General features: G+C 32.5%; 2 protein-coding genes across 2 annotated transcripts; one reads left to right on the plus strand and one right to left on the minus strand.

Moving 5' to 3' along the window:
- Positions 1-2,865: 2,865 nt before the first annotated feature.
- LOC121129134 (glutathione S-transferase 1) lies at positions 2,866-6,559 on the plus strand. The gene is made up of 4 exons (XM_040724817.2): positions 2,866-3,593; positions 5,773-5,973; positions 6,036-6,193; positions 6,261-6,559. The coding sequence occupies exons 1-4, from the start codon at positions 3,453-3,455 to the stop codon at positions 6,415-6,417; spliced, it is 657 nt and encodes a 218-aa protein (XP_040580751.1). The 5' UTR covers positions 2,866-3,452; the 3' UTR covers positions 6,418-6,559.
- Positions 6,560-15,668: 9,109 nt separating this feature from the next.
- Positions 15,669-19,631, minus strand: LOC121129143 (A disintegrin and metalloproteinase with thrombospondin motifs adt-1). The gene is made up of 18 exons (XM_040724825.2): positions 19,434-19,631; positions 19,042-19,373; positions 18,483-18,967; positions 18,254-18,424; positions 18,108-18,183; positions 17,766-18,037; positions 17,520-17,693; positions 17,282-17,446; positions 17,148-17,223; positions 17,004-17,092; positions 16,868-16,943; positions 16,740-16,813; positions 16,593-16,668; positions 16,441-16,535; positions 16,286-16,367; positions 16,132-16,229; positions 15,876-16,082; positions 15,669-15,788 (listed from the first exon to the last, which is right to left on the minus strand). Exons 1-18 carry the CDS (start codon positions 19,557-19,559, stop codon positions 15,775-15,777), a joined length of 2,688 nt encoding a protein of 895 aa, XP_040580759.1. The 5' UTR covers positions 19,560-19,631; the 3' UTR covers positions 15,669-15,774.
- Positions 19,632-20,641: the final 1,010 nt, after the last annotated feature.

The raw sequence follows: 20,641 nt of genomic DNA on the forward strand, positions 1-20,641 counted from the left end.
TATCTATCGACAAAACTTCGAGTCTGAATTATTGTTCAAATATTTTATTTTTCTTGTGTGGTTTTTATTTATTTTAAATGAATTTAATTAATTTATGTGGTGTATTTTTTATTGATATATATGTTGTATTTTTCTCCATTAATCCATTAAGAGGGATTTAAAAAAAAGCTTTGATCACAATAAAAGGCATCGTCATAGACAAATACACACAATCGAGAGTAAGTCGATTCTTTGAAGTTTTTACCAGCTTTGAATTCACCATTTGTCTTTCCATAAGTATCACCGTTTTCGAAGTAAGCGACAGGCTCAGCGAATCACATTAGTTACCAGATGTACAACAGTGCAAAAAGATAAACTTCTTTTAGATCTTCACAATTTCATTTGACCCGGTGACACAAAACCGAGAAACGCATTTGCTCACATGAAGAAAGTTTAAGTGTTCTTCAGTATTTTAGTGTGGATCGAAAATTTAAAAAGTTCACGTGTTTTTTTCAATCGTTCGAGAAAGGATGTTTTAAAAAGCAATTTTAATTATGATAAATATGTTATAAAACTAATATGTACTAATAAATACAGATAGTTACTTAAAAATTTCCATTCAAGGATGGTTATAAAATAATCATATTGTTGGTATTTTGTTACAATAGGGATAATGATATATTATACAATTGCCAACAACAACACTTCTATTGGGGTTTAACATGTAATAGACATTATTAACTTTTTCACAGTTTCAGGTATCTATTTCAAATAAACTTTTCACGCACACGTTTGTATATGAACGCATGATGTCCTGTAACTTGAGCTTGTTCTGAGAAAAATCTCTCTGAATGAAGCTCCCGAAACGTACCCAGCTGCCCTTGGACACAATTCAAGAGTCTTTCAGAAGTTCGTCCTTATTCTTGAAGAAAGTATTAAAATTAACTGGCTCATTATCACCTATAAGTGGAATCTGCCCCGACCAGAAATGAATTCCATAATGAAGATAACTTCTTCCAGTAAAGCTCACGGGGTAAAGATACATGAGATCTTTGCAGTATGAATTACGGATTATTTTTAGTCAAAAACATACGATCCTGGAAGAAACTAATTCTGAGAATTTAAAGGCATTAACCATATGAAATATCTCTGAACAACTTAGAAACAAATTTTGAACAAGATAACAGATACTTTCTGTGCGAGGCACATCCATATTCTATTAATTCAAAACAGAATTAATTGACGAATTTGAGTTTTTTTGGTGAAATTTGGGATTACTTGCAGTTCCATTCAACTCAGACCTAACAAGACTTGTTCTTATTCCTTGCATTAATAAAAAAGGCACCTCCCATTATGTTCAGCTGTACAAATTTTTATAGATACATTACTTTTTAGCGAGATATTTTGATATTAATTATCTATAATTTGCACATTCTACAGAGGGCTAATTAAAATATTTAAATAATATAAATTACAAAGCATTATGCAAAGAATAGTAAACTTACATTGACTTTATTTTAGGAGAAACAATATGTAGCCTCCTCCTCCCAAAAATGAGAGAAATTATCGAAAAATACTGTTTTGAAAGAAAAGAAAAAATAAATCTTGCGGAAATCATAAATTTATAACTTTTCAAAGAACCAAGCCAAATCGCACAATTGAATTCAAAATTAATTAATATCATTTTCATCATAATTAAAAAAGGACATTTGGACTGCTAAAAAAGTTTATTCGAAATAACTTATGTACAGCTTGAAGATTCATTACCGCTACACAACTTAAAATCTGACTCTTTGCGTAAAACTAGATAATTCATCATATGGATGAGTCGCCTGACAAAAACATATTATCTACATAGAGTATTATCTACATAGTGATGTGCCGCGAGCTGAATTTTTCGAGTTTCTAAAAAACTCGAGGAATTACGAGCTTTACTCGTTACTCCCCTGAATTAGTCGTTATTCACCTTAACAATTTTGCTGCTAAAAACTCGTCAGACAAAAAAAAATCATATTTTTTAAAAAATTATCGAAACTTGTAATATAAAAATTGTTTTCCTAATTAATTTTCCAAGATTCACTTAAAAATAGTTTACTCTAAGAGGTAACTACTATTTAATCGAAGAACATAATGATAGTTACTAAAATAATACTCTAGTACTGAAATACTGCAAGAGCTAGAGGAATGGGAATTATGTTTAAACTTCAATTTCAAGGGATATGCCAAACGAATTAGTTGGTAGTGGATTGTAAATCAATTTTGACCATTCAAATTTATGTTTAATAGTTGCCCCTTCCTCATGCATTTAGAAATATTCATTAATTTATATTAATATAGGCAAGTTTTTTGAATGATTTTTTGAGCGTGTGCTTAAAAATTCCTTAATTCCAAGCAATGTCGATGACTCCTCCTGGCCTAAAAAAAATCAAAAAAAGATTACTTTTCAAATAAAATGTGATTAAGAGTAACCTTTGCAACCTCAACCTGTTTATACATAGACCATGTGTTGTCTCTGGGAAAACACACATTCTAATTTTTATAGAGAAAATAAGTCAGTTTAGAAAGATTTACATGTTATAATGAGCTCAAAAAAGAAAAATAGAGAATCCAAAGTTATGACGAGCTCCGAGTAACTCTCAGCTTATTATGCCAAAGAGCCGAGTTTTGTATGTCGTTTTTTATTTCCTTAATAAAACTCGCAGGGTAATTTACGAGTTCTGCTCCTGTCATATCACTACATCTGCAAATAAAATCATTCTCCCAACATGTGTCTATCACTCTCAAACATTCTTTTCATGCATTTTCATATTTTATAGATAAATAAGATATGTATTTTACGTATACACACAGATTTGAGGAGGAATGAAACTAGAGTTAGTTATGGGCTAGATACCCTGGAGTACATTTATGTATATAAACAGGGGTGTCCGCAGGGGAGGGGCTGTAGCCTCCAAATTAAGAAATTTTTTATTCTTACAAAAAAATGTAATATTCAATTTCTTTTTTTTTAATTTATTTAAATTTTTTTCCCAAAAATTTAATTTTTTGTCACTAGCTATGGATTTTTGAAATTCTTCTCCGAAAAATTTAATATACGAAAAAAATTTCTCAAAATTTTTCCCCAAAAATTTAAGTTTTTTTTGAACAGCTCGGGATTTTTGAATTTTTTTTCGAAAAATTTAACATTTGAAATTTTTTTCCAAAAAATATTATAATTGAAATTTAATTGTAGAAATTGAATGGTATGACACACGCCGCCTCATGAGTCATGAGAGAAATACCACGAGTAACTACTCACAACTTTCAAAGCGTCAGTTAGGTTAAGAAGAAGACGGCTACCGAGAAAAAAATACTATTGCACTACCCTCTTTCTATATATAATCAGGGCCTAATAGATTTCAGTATATCTTCAGTTCGGAATACATTAATACCCCCATCAAGGAAGCTCTCGCATACATACTTGTATACCCAAAATGAGTGTTGAAATTTATGGAATGGACATGTCGGCTCCTTATCGGATCGCTGTAATGACCGCTGAAGTTGTTGGTGTTCCTTATGAAGTTAAGAATGTTGATATCTTAAATGGAGGTAACATGACACCTGAATTTCTTGAAGTAAGTATTAGATTGAGATTTGATCCCTAGACATTCATTTACATAATATAAGTATGTTAAAAAGTAGAAGGTCCCAGCACAAGATCATTCATATGCGGAGTAAGTAATTATGGAAGGGCGTCTCCAGGGGGTGGGCAGGAGGGGATTTATTTAAATTTTATTTTATTTTTTTCAAAAAAATTTCTTTTTTTAGTGAGTAGCTATTAATTTTTGAAATCTTTTTCGAAAATCAAAATAATATTTGAAATTTTTTGACAATAGCTATGAATTTTTGAAATCTTTTTCAAAAAATTTAATATTTAAAAAGTTTTTTCAAAATATTTAACATTTGAAATTTCATTTTGGATTTTTTTTACCGAAAATTCAATTTTTGGTGAATAGACTATTGAAATTTTTTTCTAAAAAAGTATATTTTAAATTTTTTTCGAATAGCTATGTTTTTTCAAAAAAAAATTACTCCATTTTGTCATTAATTTGTCTTTAAATTCTTCTCTTGATTGCTTTGATTTTTTTCATTTCCGAGCCTCAATGATTAATCTGACGAATATTTTGGAAATTTCTCTTGTAAATCTTAGTCTTTTATCAATTAACTGAAAAAATGTATTCATAATATATTTATTATCCAATCCAGGAAATCCAAATGCCCAATTTATTAGTAAATTTAGTATTAAAAAGGAGGCGTTATTATGTTTATTATGACAATATTTTTAAGTTTGCTTATCTAGTGATCAAATAGACTAAACAAGCAAAACTAATCATAAAAAATGTGACAATTGTGTGTAATAAAAAGTTTTAATTTTTTCCCATACAAAAATTACAATTTACTCCGTCTATATCCAACAAGAGTGCATTGTTGTTGCATTTTTCAGATTAAATTACATAATTATTTGATAAAAAGCACAAAATAATGTTTCTTGATTTTTTGTTAACATACCTACATAATAATAATGGATACCAAAAAATAAAAAATAACTTCATGAAGGACTTTTATTAAGTTTCTGCGATATGTATTGAGTGTAGAATTTCATTGATATCTAATTGACTTTTATTTGTTGGATACGCACTGAGTTATTACTCTTTTTCTTGGGCAAAGCTTGATATCATTTCTCATTTGTCCTTAAAAAATGAAGCCCGTTGTTCTTGTACTTGTAAGTGGATGTCAAATCTTATACCAGGCCCCATTTACCTGTTTACGTGTATTTGACTGTTTATATTCCAACAAAATCTTTCATTCTTTTTAGAAAGGGAATTCAAATTATTAATAAATTATTTTATATATATATGTATCTAATATAGTAATTTTAATTTTACATTATAGTAAAAAAATATAACATACGAACATTCTTCCGTATTATATGAGTATGAGTTTACAGCTTCTATTCAATGTTTTTTTTTTTTATAAATGACGTCATGATGTTTCTTCCACATTTCATATTTTGTATATTATTCATTATGATTGGGAAGCATAATTTTGCAAATCCAATAAGGAATATGTTAAACAATGTTTATATCAGTCTATTGATTTTTTTTTTTAAATTTGCTATCTTATAGACAAAATTCTACAATTTACCAAATCATACCCTTATTTTAGCGCATATGTCTGAAAATTGAGGAAAACTATTTTTTTAAACACAAATTTTATAGAGTCTTGTATAAGAGCTATTGGAACCAAAGAAAATAAAACAAGGTTTTTGTTCAGTTTATAAAAATAGTCCACTAAAAAAAAGAAAGAAAAAAAAGTGATAGAAAAAGTTTATATAATTTATTTATTTTAGAACAAACAACAAAAGCCTCTAAAAACAATTATGATAATTTTATTGTGGTCCCCTCTATGTTAAAAAATCATTGATATAATATCCTTGGTTTTTTAGTAAGAGATTTTATCTGTACTGGCATGGTTATAGTTTAATATCGGTACTTATTGGACGGTTGTTATCTATAAACAGGATACTGTATTTATTTGATACCAATGACAGAATTGTATCGTTAAACTCAAGCTATGTTAATTGAAATCTGAATAAATTTTTGTGATTCATAATATCAATAGGCAATTTACACACAATAAGTAAAACTCCCCTCTGTACACTAAATGTGTCATCATTCAGGTCATGAAGGTATCTCTCAATAAAAATATTTTGAGTTCCACTTTTATATATATTTTTTTAATATTTTTTTATAGTTGAATCCTCAACACAACATCCCAGTACTTAAGTATAAGGGTCTTGTAATGAACGAGAGTAGAGCTATTGCTGGATTCTTGGCCTCAGAATTTGACAAAAGTGGCAAACTTTACCCAACTTGCCCCTTTGTCCATGCTCGTGTTAACCAACGGTTATACTTTGATATGGGAGTATTTTTAAAAGCTTTTAGAGATTGTGTGGTATGTTAATCAAATTGTTGTCTTTCGACATACTTTTGGCAACGACGAATTTTTTTTTGCAGCACCCAAAAGTCTTCCACAATGCGGATGTTCCTGCAGAAAAATTCGAAAAACTCAAAAAAGTTCTAGCATGGGCCAATGACATGATAAAAGAGACTGGATTTGCTGCTGGTACCGAAGAGATGACCATTGCTGATATCGCTTGGGTGGCTACATACAGGTAATAATAATATTTGCTTAAACTGTGATTTAACAATTGTAATTTCATGTTTTTTCTCTTGATACAGTTCTATAAAGGAAGCTGATCTTGTCGATTTACTTCCTTACAAAGAATTGGAAGCATGGTTCACCAAATGCGTAGCACTTATTCCAAATTATGAGACGTGCAACGGAAAGGGAGTAAAAGCAATGGGAGATTTTTACAGGTCCAAAACAAAAGCCTAATCTTTCTAGAGTAAATCTTCAAAATACGATAAGTTAATAAATATCTTATTATGCATCAACATATTTTTGTACCTATATTTGATGCAGTAGTATGTATATCCTCGATGTGAATTGTAATTAAACAAAGACAAAAAAACCCTTATTATAGTAAAAGTATAGTAATTTATTATGATAATACTTACATATCGGAACATTACAATAAAAACCTTGATCCAACAAATTTGGAGTGGTACTTTATGGAATAAATAATTGCAGTTTGTGTATCTTAATAGGTTTAAAAATTTAAAATTCATATCTTTAAATTTGCACAAGCCTTTATTGCTAGAATTTGTAAACTAAGGGTCGAATGTGGACCGTCAAAAAGCTTCAATGAAGTTTTATAAATAGTGCTGTAAATCTTTTTAAATTTTTTAGAGTGCAATTTATTTTTGTATCCAAAAAAACAGGGTTTTTTTTTTCTTTTTCTACAGGTGTTATCATCATTCAATCATTTTTGTGGAGAGAACATCTAAGTATAATGTGTAACCATGAGTGTTTGTGCCCAAGAATAAGTGAGACTAACGCTAAGGATTTGTAAGGGGAGTTTCAGCTATAAGTCCCTGTTGGACTTAAGGCGAGCTGTCACATCTATCGAGATTTTGTCAATATACGTGTATGAGTATGGAACGGTCCAATAGACTAAATATTTTTAAGACCTTTCCATATTATAATCTTTAAACCTTAACAATTCTTCATATCAAAATAAAGAAGTTTTGTGATTCAAAATGAAACTTGTTTGGAGTAGAGAAAATACCACAAAAATTAAGTTTGGAAGCACCTTAATTTAATTTTTGTGGCATTTTTTCCTCTCTAAACAAAGTTCATTTTAAATCACAAAATCTCTAGATTTTGAAATGAAATATTATTACCTCAACAATTTTATTGAAGATTATAATATGGAAAGACCTTAAAAATATATAGTCTATTGGTCCATTCCATGCTTATACACATATATTTACAAAATCTAGATAGATGTGGTAACCCGTCTTCAGAGTAGAACGGAGGATAAAAAACGAAGTAATTCCTGCCAAAGTCATTGCTAATTATTGAGTGGGCCGATTGTTTATTTCCTTAATCTCACACCTAATTTAATGAAACGTCATGACAGCTAAGCGATTTTCCTCTCAAATTTAGGTTAATTTTTGGTTTCTTAGGTTTTTTATATACCGAAAATCCTTAAAAATTTACAACCATGGTCTTAAATACAAATTAATAAAATGTTTATCTATCTTTAATGTATCTCTAAACCTTGAAACCTAAGAGTTAAAAGAAAGGAAACCTAAAAATATAGATCGGGACCAATATAACAGCTAAACTTGAATCCGGTAGTTAGTAATTAGCCAATTTTCCCTGGTATGACTCATAAAATCCTTCAATTAATAGCAGGAAACTTTTCATAACTTTCCAGTTTACTAATAATATAACCATAGGGATAATTTAAAAAAAATGGCATTAGAAGAGCGCAAGCCTTTTTGTAGTTACAACCTGAATAAAACTTTTTTATATTTCATAACTGTCATAATTATTTTTTATTATTGAAGAGAGAACATCAAAGTATAAAGTAATCCCTAGTACATGAAATATGAGGAGTAACAATTAAGAATTGTCGCAGAATTAAAAGAGTAAGTCCTTTTTGGACTCGGAGTATTGGCTACAAAATGTTTTTGGAAGTCTGGGTACCAATTATAAAATGGCTAAGTCATTGCTTTTTTTGGGTGTGGGAGGGGCACGGCTTTGGGGCTTTATTGACAACTTCTTCAAGGTATTTTTGTTTATTTATAAATGCCAAATTTGACAAATAATTTTTTTTCGAAGAGACAACAAACTTTTAAAAGTTCAAATTTTTGGGAAGAGACTAAATTTGGAATTTTTTTTCCAGTATTATGACATTTAATTTTTTTTAATATGAAATATGACATATTTTTATTGTGATGACCATAAAAATTCTTCCAAAGCCAATGACCATGTGGCCTCCATGGTTCCGACGTCACTGACTCTGAATAGAATTGAGGATCTAAAACGGTGTAATTCTGCCTATACCATAGCTAAATATGGAGTGGGACAGATATTATAATATATATATTCATAATAATGAAGCAAAGTTCGTTTGTATTTATGTCTGTCGGTATGAAAAACATTAATGGAGACCACTGTATATAGTGCCTCTTGATACATATCAAGAAAATATTTTGATCGAAGAAATAACAACGTAGTCGTATTAATGAAATATTCCAGGCGTGCGCATATAACACCGAAAGTTTACCCAGAGTGAACTTTATATAGTGATTCCTCATGTATATCATATACATATTTTTGAACAGAAAGAACACAATAGTCGTAGTAATCATATATTGCAGGCGTGTGCATACAGCATCGAATATAAAGCACCGTTTCTGTTTGTTTCTTTAAATAACTTTTAATCTTTAAATAACGGTACACACGTCATTAATGACGTATGTATTAGTGATGTATCATCAGACTTCTCTTGACGTCATCTTATTACTGTGAGTCATTGATAGTGAAATCAGGTCGAGCCGTAAAGTCTTCAAATTATGAACTCAAGTCTAAATTGATTCGCATGTCTCGAATACTATATACCCCCACTAGTGATAATACAATTTTCAATTAATACTTATGACTTTCTAGGGTCTTAATCATGGGGAAGGCGGGGGAGTGGTGGGAGTGAACAAAATTTGTTATTTTACGTTATCCGTCTGTTCTAATGCTCATAATATCAAGTTTTAATTTATCTCAATCAAATATGAGATATGCATGATATGTAACTTTGTTAGTATCTTGAAACTTTTAATTACAAATATGGGGTTGATATTACTTGAGAAGATTTAGTATGATTATTTTTGGCTCTTTCTGATGTTGAAATAATACATATATTTCAAATTTGATATAATTAATCAATTTAAAAATTTATTTTTGATATTCATTTAGAACTGAAAACTGGAGTCCCGTCCAGTTCAGTCCTAAAGCTTATAATGACATCACTCAACTTTATTTCTTTAATTTTTTTTGTAATCGGTTCTAGTACTGACAGTCCGAAGGACCGGCTCCAAGGACTGATAAGACACGTCCTAAGACAGGACTGTACCGAATAAATAAGGACTGAAACAAAATTCATTTATGATTTTGTCCCTCTCTCATTTCCTAACTGTACTCCCCATTAATAGTGATAGCAAAGGATATGCTAGGGGGTAACAGGATAGGGGTAGTTGCTCAGGAGTTGATGTCCTGTTCCCAAATTATATATACTCGTAGCTATGAGAAGAAGAAGACACTATATTTAAAAAGGCAATATATATATATATGAATCTAAATATAATTAAAATATTTTCATTGCACTAATATGATTTTGGGGAAGAAAATTAATTAAAACTACGAAGAGGAGAACCCTCTTATTTTGAAATAGCATAACGGGTAGCTGATATTAACAATGGCCTTAATTTACTAATACCATACATATATCTCGGTTCAAACTTTCCTCCATGGCTGGATGGCTTCACTTGTTCAGATAAGAGGTTTAAAACAGACACAATTAGAGAGGCAGAGCAGAGTTGCAGTCACATATGATAGTGGCAGGCCTCTTCCGGGATCAGAAGAATAAAGTCCTTAACGACCCAAATAACTTTTTATTATTTTTTATGAACTTTTATTTATACCTACGTGTTTATTATGATATCTGAGAAATTGAAATATTTGGGGTGTAGGTCATTGTCTCATAAATATCAATGCTCTCCTATTTGCATAATTCAAAATCATTCTTATATGGGCTTTTCGTATCACATGAATTAAAAGACATTATAATCTACTGCAGTGGTTTTTAACCTTTTTACCTCCAGTACACACATTCAGAATCTCCAAAGATACATTCATCTCTCCCTAATTTGAAATATACATTATTAAATGAAATCTAATTCCCCCTTCAGTTAAGATCTCCTTGTCAGAAGATGCTGTTGTACCCCTCTTACTCACTGCAGCACCTTTTCTCAACTCAGGCTCTGCGCACGGTCTTTGAGAATGGAGGGATCGATAACTGTAATATAAAAAAAAAGTTTTGTTGCTATATATTGAGCACTAAAAGCCATCATTTACCTAAACATGTCCTCTTTTTACATCCTATCCAGTGTGTACGGGGTACTTTTTCTCTAAATATATGAAATTTCCGGTTTTGTATAGGTTAAGTTAACTTTCAGGATAAAAAAACAAATGAAAGAACTTGGATTATGATAGAGCAAAAACGGAGTTTCCAAGAAAAGTTGGTTTAAATTGAATGGACAAAGTTTGATAAACTTGTTTGATTAGAGACAATTAAACGTTCAAATAGGTTGATATATTCCTGTCCTCAAACTACTGAGGAAATATTCAAGAGGTGGTCTAGTTTTCTTGGAATCGGTTGTCCCAAAAATGTACAAAAACTTCTACATTGATTTTCATACATGCTTTCATCTGTTTCACTATTTCCATGTGATTATTAGAATGTAAAATGGAGTAATAAGTCGCAATATCATCCGTTTTGCTTTATTCTAATAAAAAACTCATTTGTATTCACATCACACTCACAAAAAAACATGTTCCAATGAATGACAGACAATCTATAAAAAGCTTTAAATTGCGTCATACATTTGATGCAAAGTAGATAAACTAGGGAAACATTACATAGAATGGTTGCAAAAGTCCCGTTTCCTCGATCATGAAAATAGCTCTAGACTTGAAATTTCAAAAATTAGATTTTTTGAAAAAATTTAAAAAATTCGCCGTTACTTAAAACCAAATCATTTTTTTTTTTGGAAAAAGAATTCAAATATTTAAAAATCTGTTGTACCAAACTTCGAAGAAGAAGTCACTCACCACCTTCTGTATGTAGCTAGAAGGCGCTCTGGCACAAACGATTTTAACTTTCAGTACCAGTCTTTGCAAGATAGTCTACAAATTCGTTCCTTGAAATATCCTGAATGGCCTTTGCACCAATCGAGAAATATGTTTATTTCGCATTTTCTGATGTTTAATATTTCTTTGCACTTCTTAACTGTATCACTTTTTGTAAACGGATTTAGAATAGCAGCAATTGCCGATTGAGAATCTGATCGAATTATTACGTTTTTTGATGGAGTGTCTTGGTGAAGAAGAGCTATTATCACTGATTGTGTGATGGCGATAATTTCGGCTTTGAAGACCAAAGCTTTGTTATTTAATGATGCTGATGATTGATGAATTGACATGTCACCTCGAGGGATTGTCTATCCCGCACCTACGTTGCCTTTCTCATCTTTGGATCCATCTGTATAGATAATTGTATCAGGGTGTTCAACTTGACGGTTGTCGACCCACATACAATTGCCCGTGATATAGTCACTTACTTTATTCAATTCAACTTGATCCAGTATTTTATCGCAAGGGAAACGTTGCCCACGGCGCCTTGGAAGGTCACTGATGCCATCCTGGTGCCCCGGAGAAAATGCATTGTTCTCCATCTATACTTTGTTGCTTTCACTTATATGGAGAGGTAAAGGGGGGTGATGCCCAACACTGTCTCTATTCCTATTGTTAGTCTTGATCGGAGGGTATGAGTCATTCCAAAGAGTGTTTTTCTCTTAATAGTAGTCAATTTCTTTATTCCACCTTTCTTTGCAAAATAACGGTGTGTCCCCATACAAGACATCCATTAGTGATTATGGGTCTGATCATGGCTTCGTAGAGCCAGAGAATTTTATCTGAGGTAAACACCTACTTTTGCCCTATGACTGCCTTTGCCGTGTTCCATAAACAAGAACACTTCGCCGCCTTTTCTTTCAGGCGTTTGGTCCAAGTGAGTCCTTGATCAAATACCATACCTAAGTACTTCATTTCTGTTAAATATTTAATATTATAATTTTGGAAAGTATTTAGATCTTCATTTATATGTTTTTGGGAAGACTATAGCACTTGATTTTGATTGGTTAAAGTGAGACCATTTGTGTTCCCCCATTCAAGAACCAAATTTATAGCATCCTGCATCCCATTGACAAGGGTACTAGGATGTTTATCATTTATTAATAGAAGGATCTACAACTTGGACTGCACCTTCTTTAAATTCGGTCAAGACGGTGTAGTCCCTCGAGGACTACCACCCGTTGCACAAATATACGTTATTGACTCGTTTGTTTTTAAACATACTGTGCAAAAATGTTTGCCAGAGAATTCTGGAACTCGCCATGCAAAATAGTGATTAGCAGTTCGAATGCATGATCTTGGGTTTGACCCATGTTTATAGTGGATAGTATACCAAATTAGAGCTAGGCTTAAATTGATCTGTTACTGAGGTATGGTTCTGCTATTAAGGTTATTTGAGATTTTCTGAGTTTGAATTAAGAATTAGTTGCTTTACTGTATTGATATAAGAGTAGTTAATCATTTTTGTTTAGGTTTATCCAATAATAGGTTTTTGGCAGCCAAATCGAAGAACATATCTATTTTGGACTGCTTTTTGCCATCACGACTTTTTTAGTAAATAGTTGAATTATTTCCAGAGTCTTTAACACCTCCTGCTTGATTTAGCTGTTCTTCTGCTGGCTCAGCTGGCATTCTGTGGTCCTCAGTGGCAGTTTCTCTAATACTGCCAGTTTCCTTGGCCTTTGGATTATCTTAACAATTATTTTTAGTAGTGCCAGCATCAATACAAACATTTACAACTTACTCCGTACAACTACTAGCCCTACCATAAACAATAGTATTTGTTTTGTGTATGTTAGAGTTATCAACACAGGGTTCAAAATTTTGATCTTGGTCTATCTTCTTTTAGACAGTTTCCTCACTTTCTTGAGCTACGGGCACGTTACAAGGATCCTGAAGCGCACCTTTCCTGTGGAAGCCACATTTCTGGTGAAGTCAATAGCTTGCATATATTCAAATGCTGCTAGATTCACATCAAGGTGTAGGATTTTTCTAACTGTGTTATTTCAGATTTGGTCAGTTCGACCTTACCTCTAACACCAAGGGAGTTACATTGATATGCAATGATCTGAGCAAGTATGTCATTGCCAATGTTCCCTGTGACAATCTGATGATGCCAGTAAGCCATTTCTTGGAATTTTTTTCCTCTTTCATTTTCTCCACCTCTCCCCATGAGGCTGGCATGAGAGTTATATCGTTCAAGATAACCTTTTGGACCTATTGTTCCGAAGCGTCATCACTGACATAGATCACCGCTCTTTTGTTCGTGTAGCGGCGACCTTCATAGTTAGGTAACAATTTTGTGGAGGATTCTGGGCTGGATAAGAGACGTATATATTCTGTGTTCAGTATTTCCATTACCTTCTTGTTCCACTCAACAAGGGAGATATGATCACCATTTTTTTTTTTTTTTTTACAATGGTGATTTCTGTGGCCTTCTTGGCAATTTCTGCATACATAAATTTACGCTTAGGCTTCTATTATGAACCTTTTGTTGCTCAGCAGACTCTTGCTTTGAATTTTGAAGCCTTTTGGATGGATGAGTTTCGTTAGAATGACCCTCCCTCCCACTTTTTTACATTGAGGGCCTTGATTTTCAGTTTTTTCATGTGCAGAGAGTTGCCCTTTCTGATATCTGATTTCCATGGAGTTAGGTTTTCTTACACTAAGTTTGTTATTTTTGTTTTGAATTATTTTGGAACTTTGTTTTCCCATAGTGGGATTGGTCCTTACCCTCTTATCTCACTTGTTGTATGTGACAGTCTCCCATTTCAAGTTGACGTCATTTCCAATTTTATTTGGCTCTACTGTATTGTTATGATATATTATTATAATACTTTTCACTTTCCTCCATCGTCAAAGGTTCACTGACAAATGGGCAAAAAGTGTCCGCTCAATTAGAGAGTTTGCTTCTTATTACAAGAAAATTCCCTATTATATAGCAGAAGAAAAAGAAAAGAAAAGTGCCCTATTTATAGATTGAAGATGCAGATATTGGTGGAATGAAGATGGTTGAGGTCCAATGCTGGCTCAGAATAGGAAGGATGTGTAAACTTTATAAATTAATATAAATATACAAATGAACTATAACCCCTTTAGAACGAATTAAACTCCAAGACAAAATGCATGACATGTTGATGGTATATAGGTAGAAAGAGATGTATGTATCCTTATACATCTCTAAGAAACAGACAAAAAATTATATCATAATATTAAGAAAAATGATTTCTTGAGACTTTTGAGTTAATCTATCTCCAAGAAGCCTTGTAAAAACACTTTATTATTAAGAAATTTAGGAAGAAAATTAGAAATTAAGTAGAAGCCTAAGTTGTTGTCTTAGACATTGAACTTTATTTGTTTTCTTTTATTTTTTGGCCATTGTTCAGACTCATTAGTTTTAATGGAAATTACTGTTTCAAGTAAATCAGTATTTATAGGAGAACGATTCTCATCAGGGCTTGACCCCACATAGAATACAATTTTCTCATTCACACGTATGTAGGTATGGTTTACATACAGCAGTCGTAAAATAGGTGCTGTGAGGTATCCAGGGCTATGCCAAAGAATGTGCACTTTCTATTAAAACTATTGATTATTTTTCTATCAGTTGCTATAATTTAATCAAAATTCAAAACTCACTAATTTTGGACAAATTTAAGATATTCTAGCATTTAGTAATAAGGGGAAAATTGCAAGAACTGTTGCCATTTTTCTACTATTTTCTATTTTTATTTAGTATTTTATATGTTTTTGCATTATCACATGTTAGTTTTTGTGATTTCTGACTTTAATCTTTAAACTATTGTAACCGTCTCTGGCTACAAGGATAGTAGAAACATTTGACGTGTCGCATTTCAATATATTTTGCGAATAAACTATTGTGTATAACTTTTTTATTTATTAAAGTTATACCAAATATATTTAGGTATGGTATGCTAAAATTTAGCGAGTTTTAGTCAAAACAACAAGGAGTTATTAGAACAAAAGATTCTTGAAAAATGCAACTCTTGTTGATCCTTATCTTAATTATGTATGACCTTTAATATTTTTAGTAATCTATTAGACAATCAATTTTTTGATTTATAAGCATTTTGAAGACTTAAATTGATAAAACAAGAATAGCTGTGGGAAAAGATATAACTAATTGTAGGCACCCTTATACTGGAGTCTAGTAAATGTTCGTTTATATATCAATTATTTTAACCTCAATTGTAACAAAAATTAAAAATTAGGGGTTCCCAGATCTCCAGAAGGAAGATAAATGAACACAATTATGAAAATTAAACAATACTCTTTATTTATACATAATTGATAAATTATAAAATTAATAATACAATCTTCTAATTTTTAAACATTTTTAAAGCAAGATATGTTTAACTATTTTTGTCCAACTGAAAAAACAGGAAGTGAAAAGGGGAGTTAGGTTAGATAATATCATATATACATAAATAATTTATTTTAATTGTTTTATTACTTACTATAGAAACAAATTTCAGATGGATTATTGATTTGTTTAGCGATGGTTCCAGTACAGAACTGTTTAACCTTAGTCTCTCCTCGGCAAGGTAAGCCACCGTTTTGTGGTACTGGATTGCTACAGAATCTTCTTCTCACTTGGTCTCCACGATCACCCAAGCAATCTACTGTACATTTTGACCATTGAGTCCATTCAGTAAAACCTCCATCTAAAAATAAAAATTGTAATGAAGTAAAAAACATATGTTTGACGCATACCAATTGGGCAGGGACGTGTATTGGGGCAAGAAGATATTTGATTATTATCTCCTGAGCAGAAGCTACCGCCGTTCATTGGAGAAGGTGAGTCGCATTGCCTAAAAAAAAAAGGAGTAATAGACCAGGAATTGAATTTAAGCCTAATTTTATGTACCTGGATCTAGACCTAGTGGCATGTCCACATGTTGCACTGCATCCACTCCATTGAATCCATTGGCCCCAGTTTCCATCAATAACTAGAGAGACAAACCAAGAAGGACATAGATGTAAGTACATTGTACAGTACCTAAACATTATTTAGTTACTAACCTTGAATGCATGAAGGTTTAATACAAGTGTTACTCTCCACGGATGATCCCCTACAATTTCTTCCTCCACTGGATGGTCTTGGTGAGTCACATTGCCTATGGAAAAGGATTGAAACAAAGAACTTGCAAAAAATAATTATAAATACAAAATACCTTCTCCTGCTTTGTACACCATTGCCGCAGCTTACACTACAAGATCCCCAAAATTGCCATTGACCCCACATTCCATCTTGTTAAAATTAAATAGTTGAATATGATTTGTGGTTTTATCAATTTAAAAAATATATAAGTTAGTATTACCAACTCCACAGGGCCTAGCATTGCATCTTCCATTCTCAGATCCATTTCCAACACAGTTGTTGTTAGAGCAGGGTCTATTGAATTTTAGGAATAATAACTATGTAGAGCTTTACTTGTTGATTAATTACCTTGATCTTGATCTAGAGCCTCCATCACATGATTTACTGCAAGTTGACCAACGGCCCCATTGAGCCCATGAGCCAACTAGGAAATGGAGTTACAAATTGAATACTATGTCAAGTTAATTATTAGGAATCTACTTACTAACGATACATTCCTGGGTGTTACAAGTTGATTCATCTGTAGCGGTTCCAATACAGGGTTGACCACCGTTTTGAGCTGGAGTGCAAGTTCTGAATAATAAAAGAAAAAGGAAAATTAGACACAATGCAAATATGTAGTGTTTACCTTGATCTTCTTCTTGATCCACCTCCACAAGTTTTGGTACATGTGCTCCAACTTGTCCAAATTGACCAAGAAGCGTCTGAGAGTTAACAAGATTAATATGACTTTGACGTATTTCATCATGTTTTATGACTTACCAATGGGACATTTGATGGCACCACAAGCTCTATCGTCATTGGAACTTCCAGAGCAGGACTTGCCACCAAATTGTGGTTCAATGCATGTCCTTCCTCTGGTTTGAGTTCCACCATTGCATGTGGCACTACATGTTGTCCATTGATTCCAGGCGTTCCATTTTCCATCTGAATTGAAATAAAGTTGGATCAAGTGATAGTTATTACCTTTAAACATAATATAAAAAAAGGGAATTCTCACCAATTGGGCAATTTTGATTAGCACTGCATGGTCCATTTTCAAAGTCAGCTCCAGCACATCTTCTGCCTCCAAATTTGGGAGCAGGGTTGTTACAATCTCTTCGCCTCTGTCTATTTCCAGCACCACATGTAGTACTACATGTTGACCACTGGGCCCATGAAGACCAATGTCCATCTAATCATTGAAAGATTAAGTCATATCAAGTAAGTATACACAAATGTTTATTTCTGTTGGGTCAATACTTACCAAGGGAACAGACTACTTGAATCCAGCAAGGAATTACATCTCTTTCCACAGTTGAATTGCCTGTGCATGGCCTTCCTCCAAAGAGTGCTCCATCACAATTACGTTGTCTTTCTCTTCGTCCTTCTCCACAAGTTTTAGTGCATGATGTCCATTGGGTCCAGAGAGACCATGATGCATCAATGGGACATTCTCTTACATTACATACTTGGTTATCTACAGAATTTCCAAAACAAGACAATCCTCCATGGGCTGGAGAAGGTGAGTTACATTCTCTACAGAATATCAAATCATTTATTTTTTAAGTCAACTTTTCAGAAATGAATGAGATTTTTTCTATGTTACCTGGCTCTTTGCCTTTGTCCATTTCCGCAAGAGGCACTACATTGTCCCCATGATTGCCAGCTGGACCATTTACCATCTACAAATAGATGAATTTTTAATTATTTAAACCAGCATACATCTGAGTAATTCTTTTAATAGTGTCTTACCAATTGCACAATGTTTAGTAAAACATTTGAGATTCTCACGATCAAGTCCAGCGCAAGGTTTTCCTCCATATCTAGGAATAGGATTGGAACATGATCTAAATCGTGTTTTGCTTCCAGTTCCACATGAGGCACTACAAGGAGCCCATCTTGTCCATTCAGCCCAGTGTCCATCTAAATATAATCAATGGTATTACTGCATGATTTATAGTCAATAAATGTAAGTGTTTACCGATTTTGCAGTTACTAATGCTGCATCGTCTAGATTCAGTGGAACTTCCTCTACAATTTCCGCTAACACCATTATGATCAGCACATGTTCTGGCTCTGGTTTGTGTTCCATCTCCACAAGTTCTACTACAGGTTGACCATCTACCCCATGCACTCCATTCATCAGTGTTTCCAGGAGGAATTGTATCAATATCAGTACAAGTCCAGGGAACGTTGTTGACACATGTTCCTTTACATCCTGGATAAGGAACGCATTCATTGCAGTCTCTTCCAGTCCAGCCATTTCTACAGATACATTCTCCTGGAGAACGACAATATCCATTGACAGGGTGGCAAGAGTCACGACAGATAGGTTTAGAGCAATCGAGACCAGTCCATCCATCGATGCATTCGCATTGGAAGGGATGAGTAATGCAACGTCCATTTTTGCAGTTAGACAATGTTGTACATTCTGTGCAGTTGGGTCCTTTCCATCCAAAATCACAACTATAAATAAAGGAACACGTAAATACAATCATGAGTTTGGATTCATGACCACTAGAAATAATAATACTACATACATGCATTTGTAAGGTTCATGGCAGCATCCATTGACACATCCATCACATTTGGGTTTATTACATTGTCCTCCAGTCCAGCCAGGACGGCAGTTACATTCCATAGGTTTGTTACAGCTTCCATGCTTACAACCACCAAGAGGAATACATTCATCACAGTTAGGGCCATCCCATCCAACTTCACATGCGCATACATTTGGATGGATGCATTTTCCATTAACGCATCCTCTTCCATTCATATCACAGATAGGTTCACTACAGAGTTTAGATGGATAAGACCATCCATCAACACAGATGACATTTCCTTCCGAATCGCAAATGTATCGATCTGTTAACTATTTAAAAATTATTTTTTAATATTTTCTTGAGATTAAATAAATCTATCGATTTCTTACTCTTAGGTTTTCTGCAAGACATGCTGTTGCTCCAGGACGGCTCAAGGGAGTAATTCTTCCTGTTGCTTTAATATATGGTAGTATACTCAATGCCACAAGGGAAATCCAAACTATAAAGTTCCTCATCTTTGATTACTCTTGTTGATCTGCATAGAATTAAGGTTTTCAATCCCCTTATATAGTTATGTTTTTCTAATGAAACTGATTTTTAAAAAATGTTTGGAAGATTTATTGGTCGCCTTTTTTGAAAATTACAAGCCACTCACATATTTCATTTTTTTTCTTTTAATTTGTTTATTCAGGACTTTGCGTGTAATATTTACGACTTTGAATAATGCGTTCATTATACATAAACATTTATTTACATTTTGAAAAGAAATATTTATATTTAAGAAATTACTACAAAAATTAAGAAATAAAGCTGAAGTTCAAAGTATATTTTAATGCAGTTTAATAATGTAATATCAAGGATCCATATTGTCAATTCTTCCCTGGATGATTTACTATTTTAGGACACTAATGATCAAAGACTGGATCCTTTTCCTCAAATTTGAACATTTGATATGCAATCCAAACTTATTAAAAACTGAGTGAGATAATGAATTAACATTGTAACTAGTATTGGCGATACAGCATTGCTTGGGAAGTTATGATTACACTGTTAACAGCAAAAATGGTACAAAAATAGTATATGCTCTATTTAATAGAGTTTGATCTCTTAATTCCAAATATGACCTTTTTTTTTTCTCATAGCCTTGTGGCCTTCAGAAAAGACCTACATTTTTTTTTATTTTTGGCTTTTTTAATGTTCAAAGCTGTTTGAAGCCTTCAGTTTGGAAGATAGGGATTAGTTATGTTGATATATATTTAGAAACCGAGTGTTCAAAAATTCTAAAACCATTTTGAAAATGTCTGCATCATACTGATAACTCGAGTTATCTTTGTTTAAAGTGGAAAATTGATAATTTTTATTCAGAGGCTCATAGCTTCAAGACGAATAGATTCAAAACGCTTATTAGTATTGCATTTGATAGCTGAAAGGATTAATTGTAATTTTTTTTAAAAGAACTTTTCCATGAAGGTTCTATATCGTTGTCACTTTAAGATAAGACCACGACAATATTTCAAGGAAAAAACTCATTTTTGAATTGATGTCATAATAAGAGATAGAAAAAAAAATGATAAAGAAACAAAGAGAGAGAAAGATA

This window comes from Lepeophtheirus salmonis, chromosome 1, assembly GCF_016086655.4.
Source record: "Lepeophtheirus salmonis chromosome 1, UVic_Lsal_1.4, whole genome shotgun sequence".
Lineage (NCBI taxonomy): Eukaryota > Metazoa > Arthropoda > Copepoda > Siphonostomatoida > Caligidae > Lepeophtheirus > Lepeophtheirus salmonis.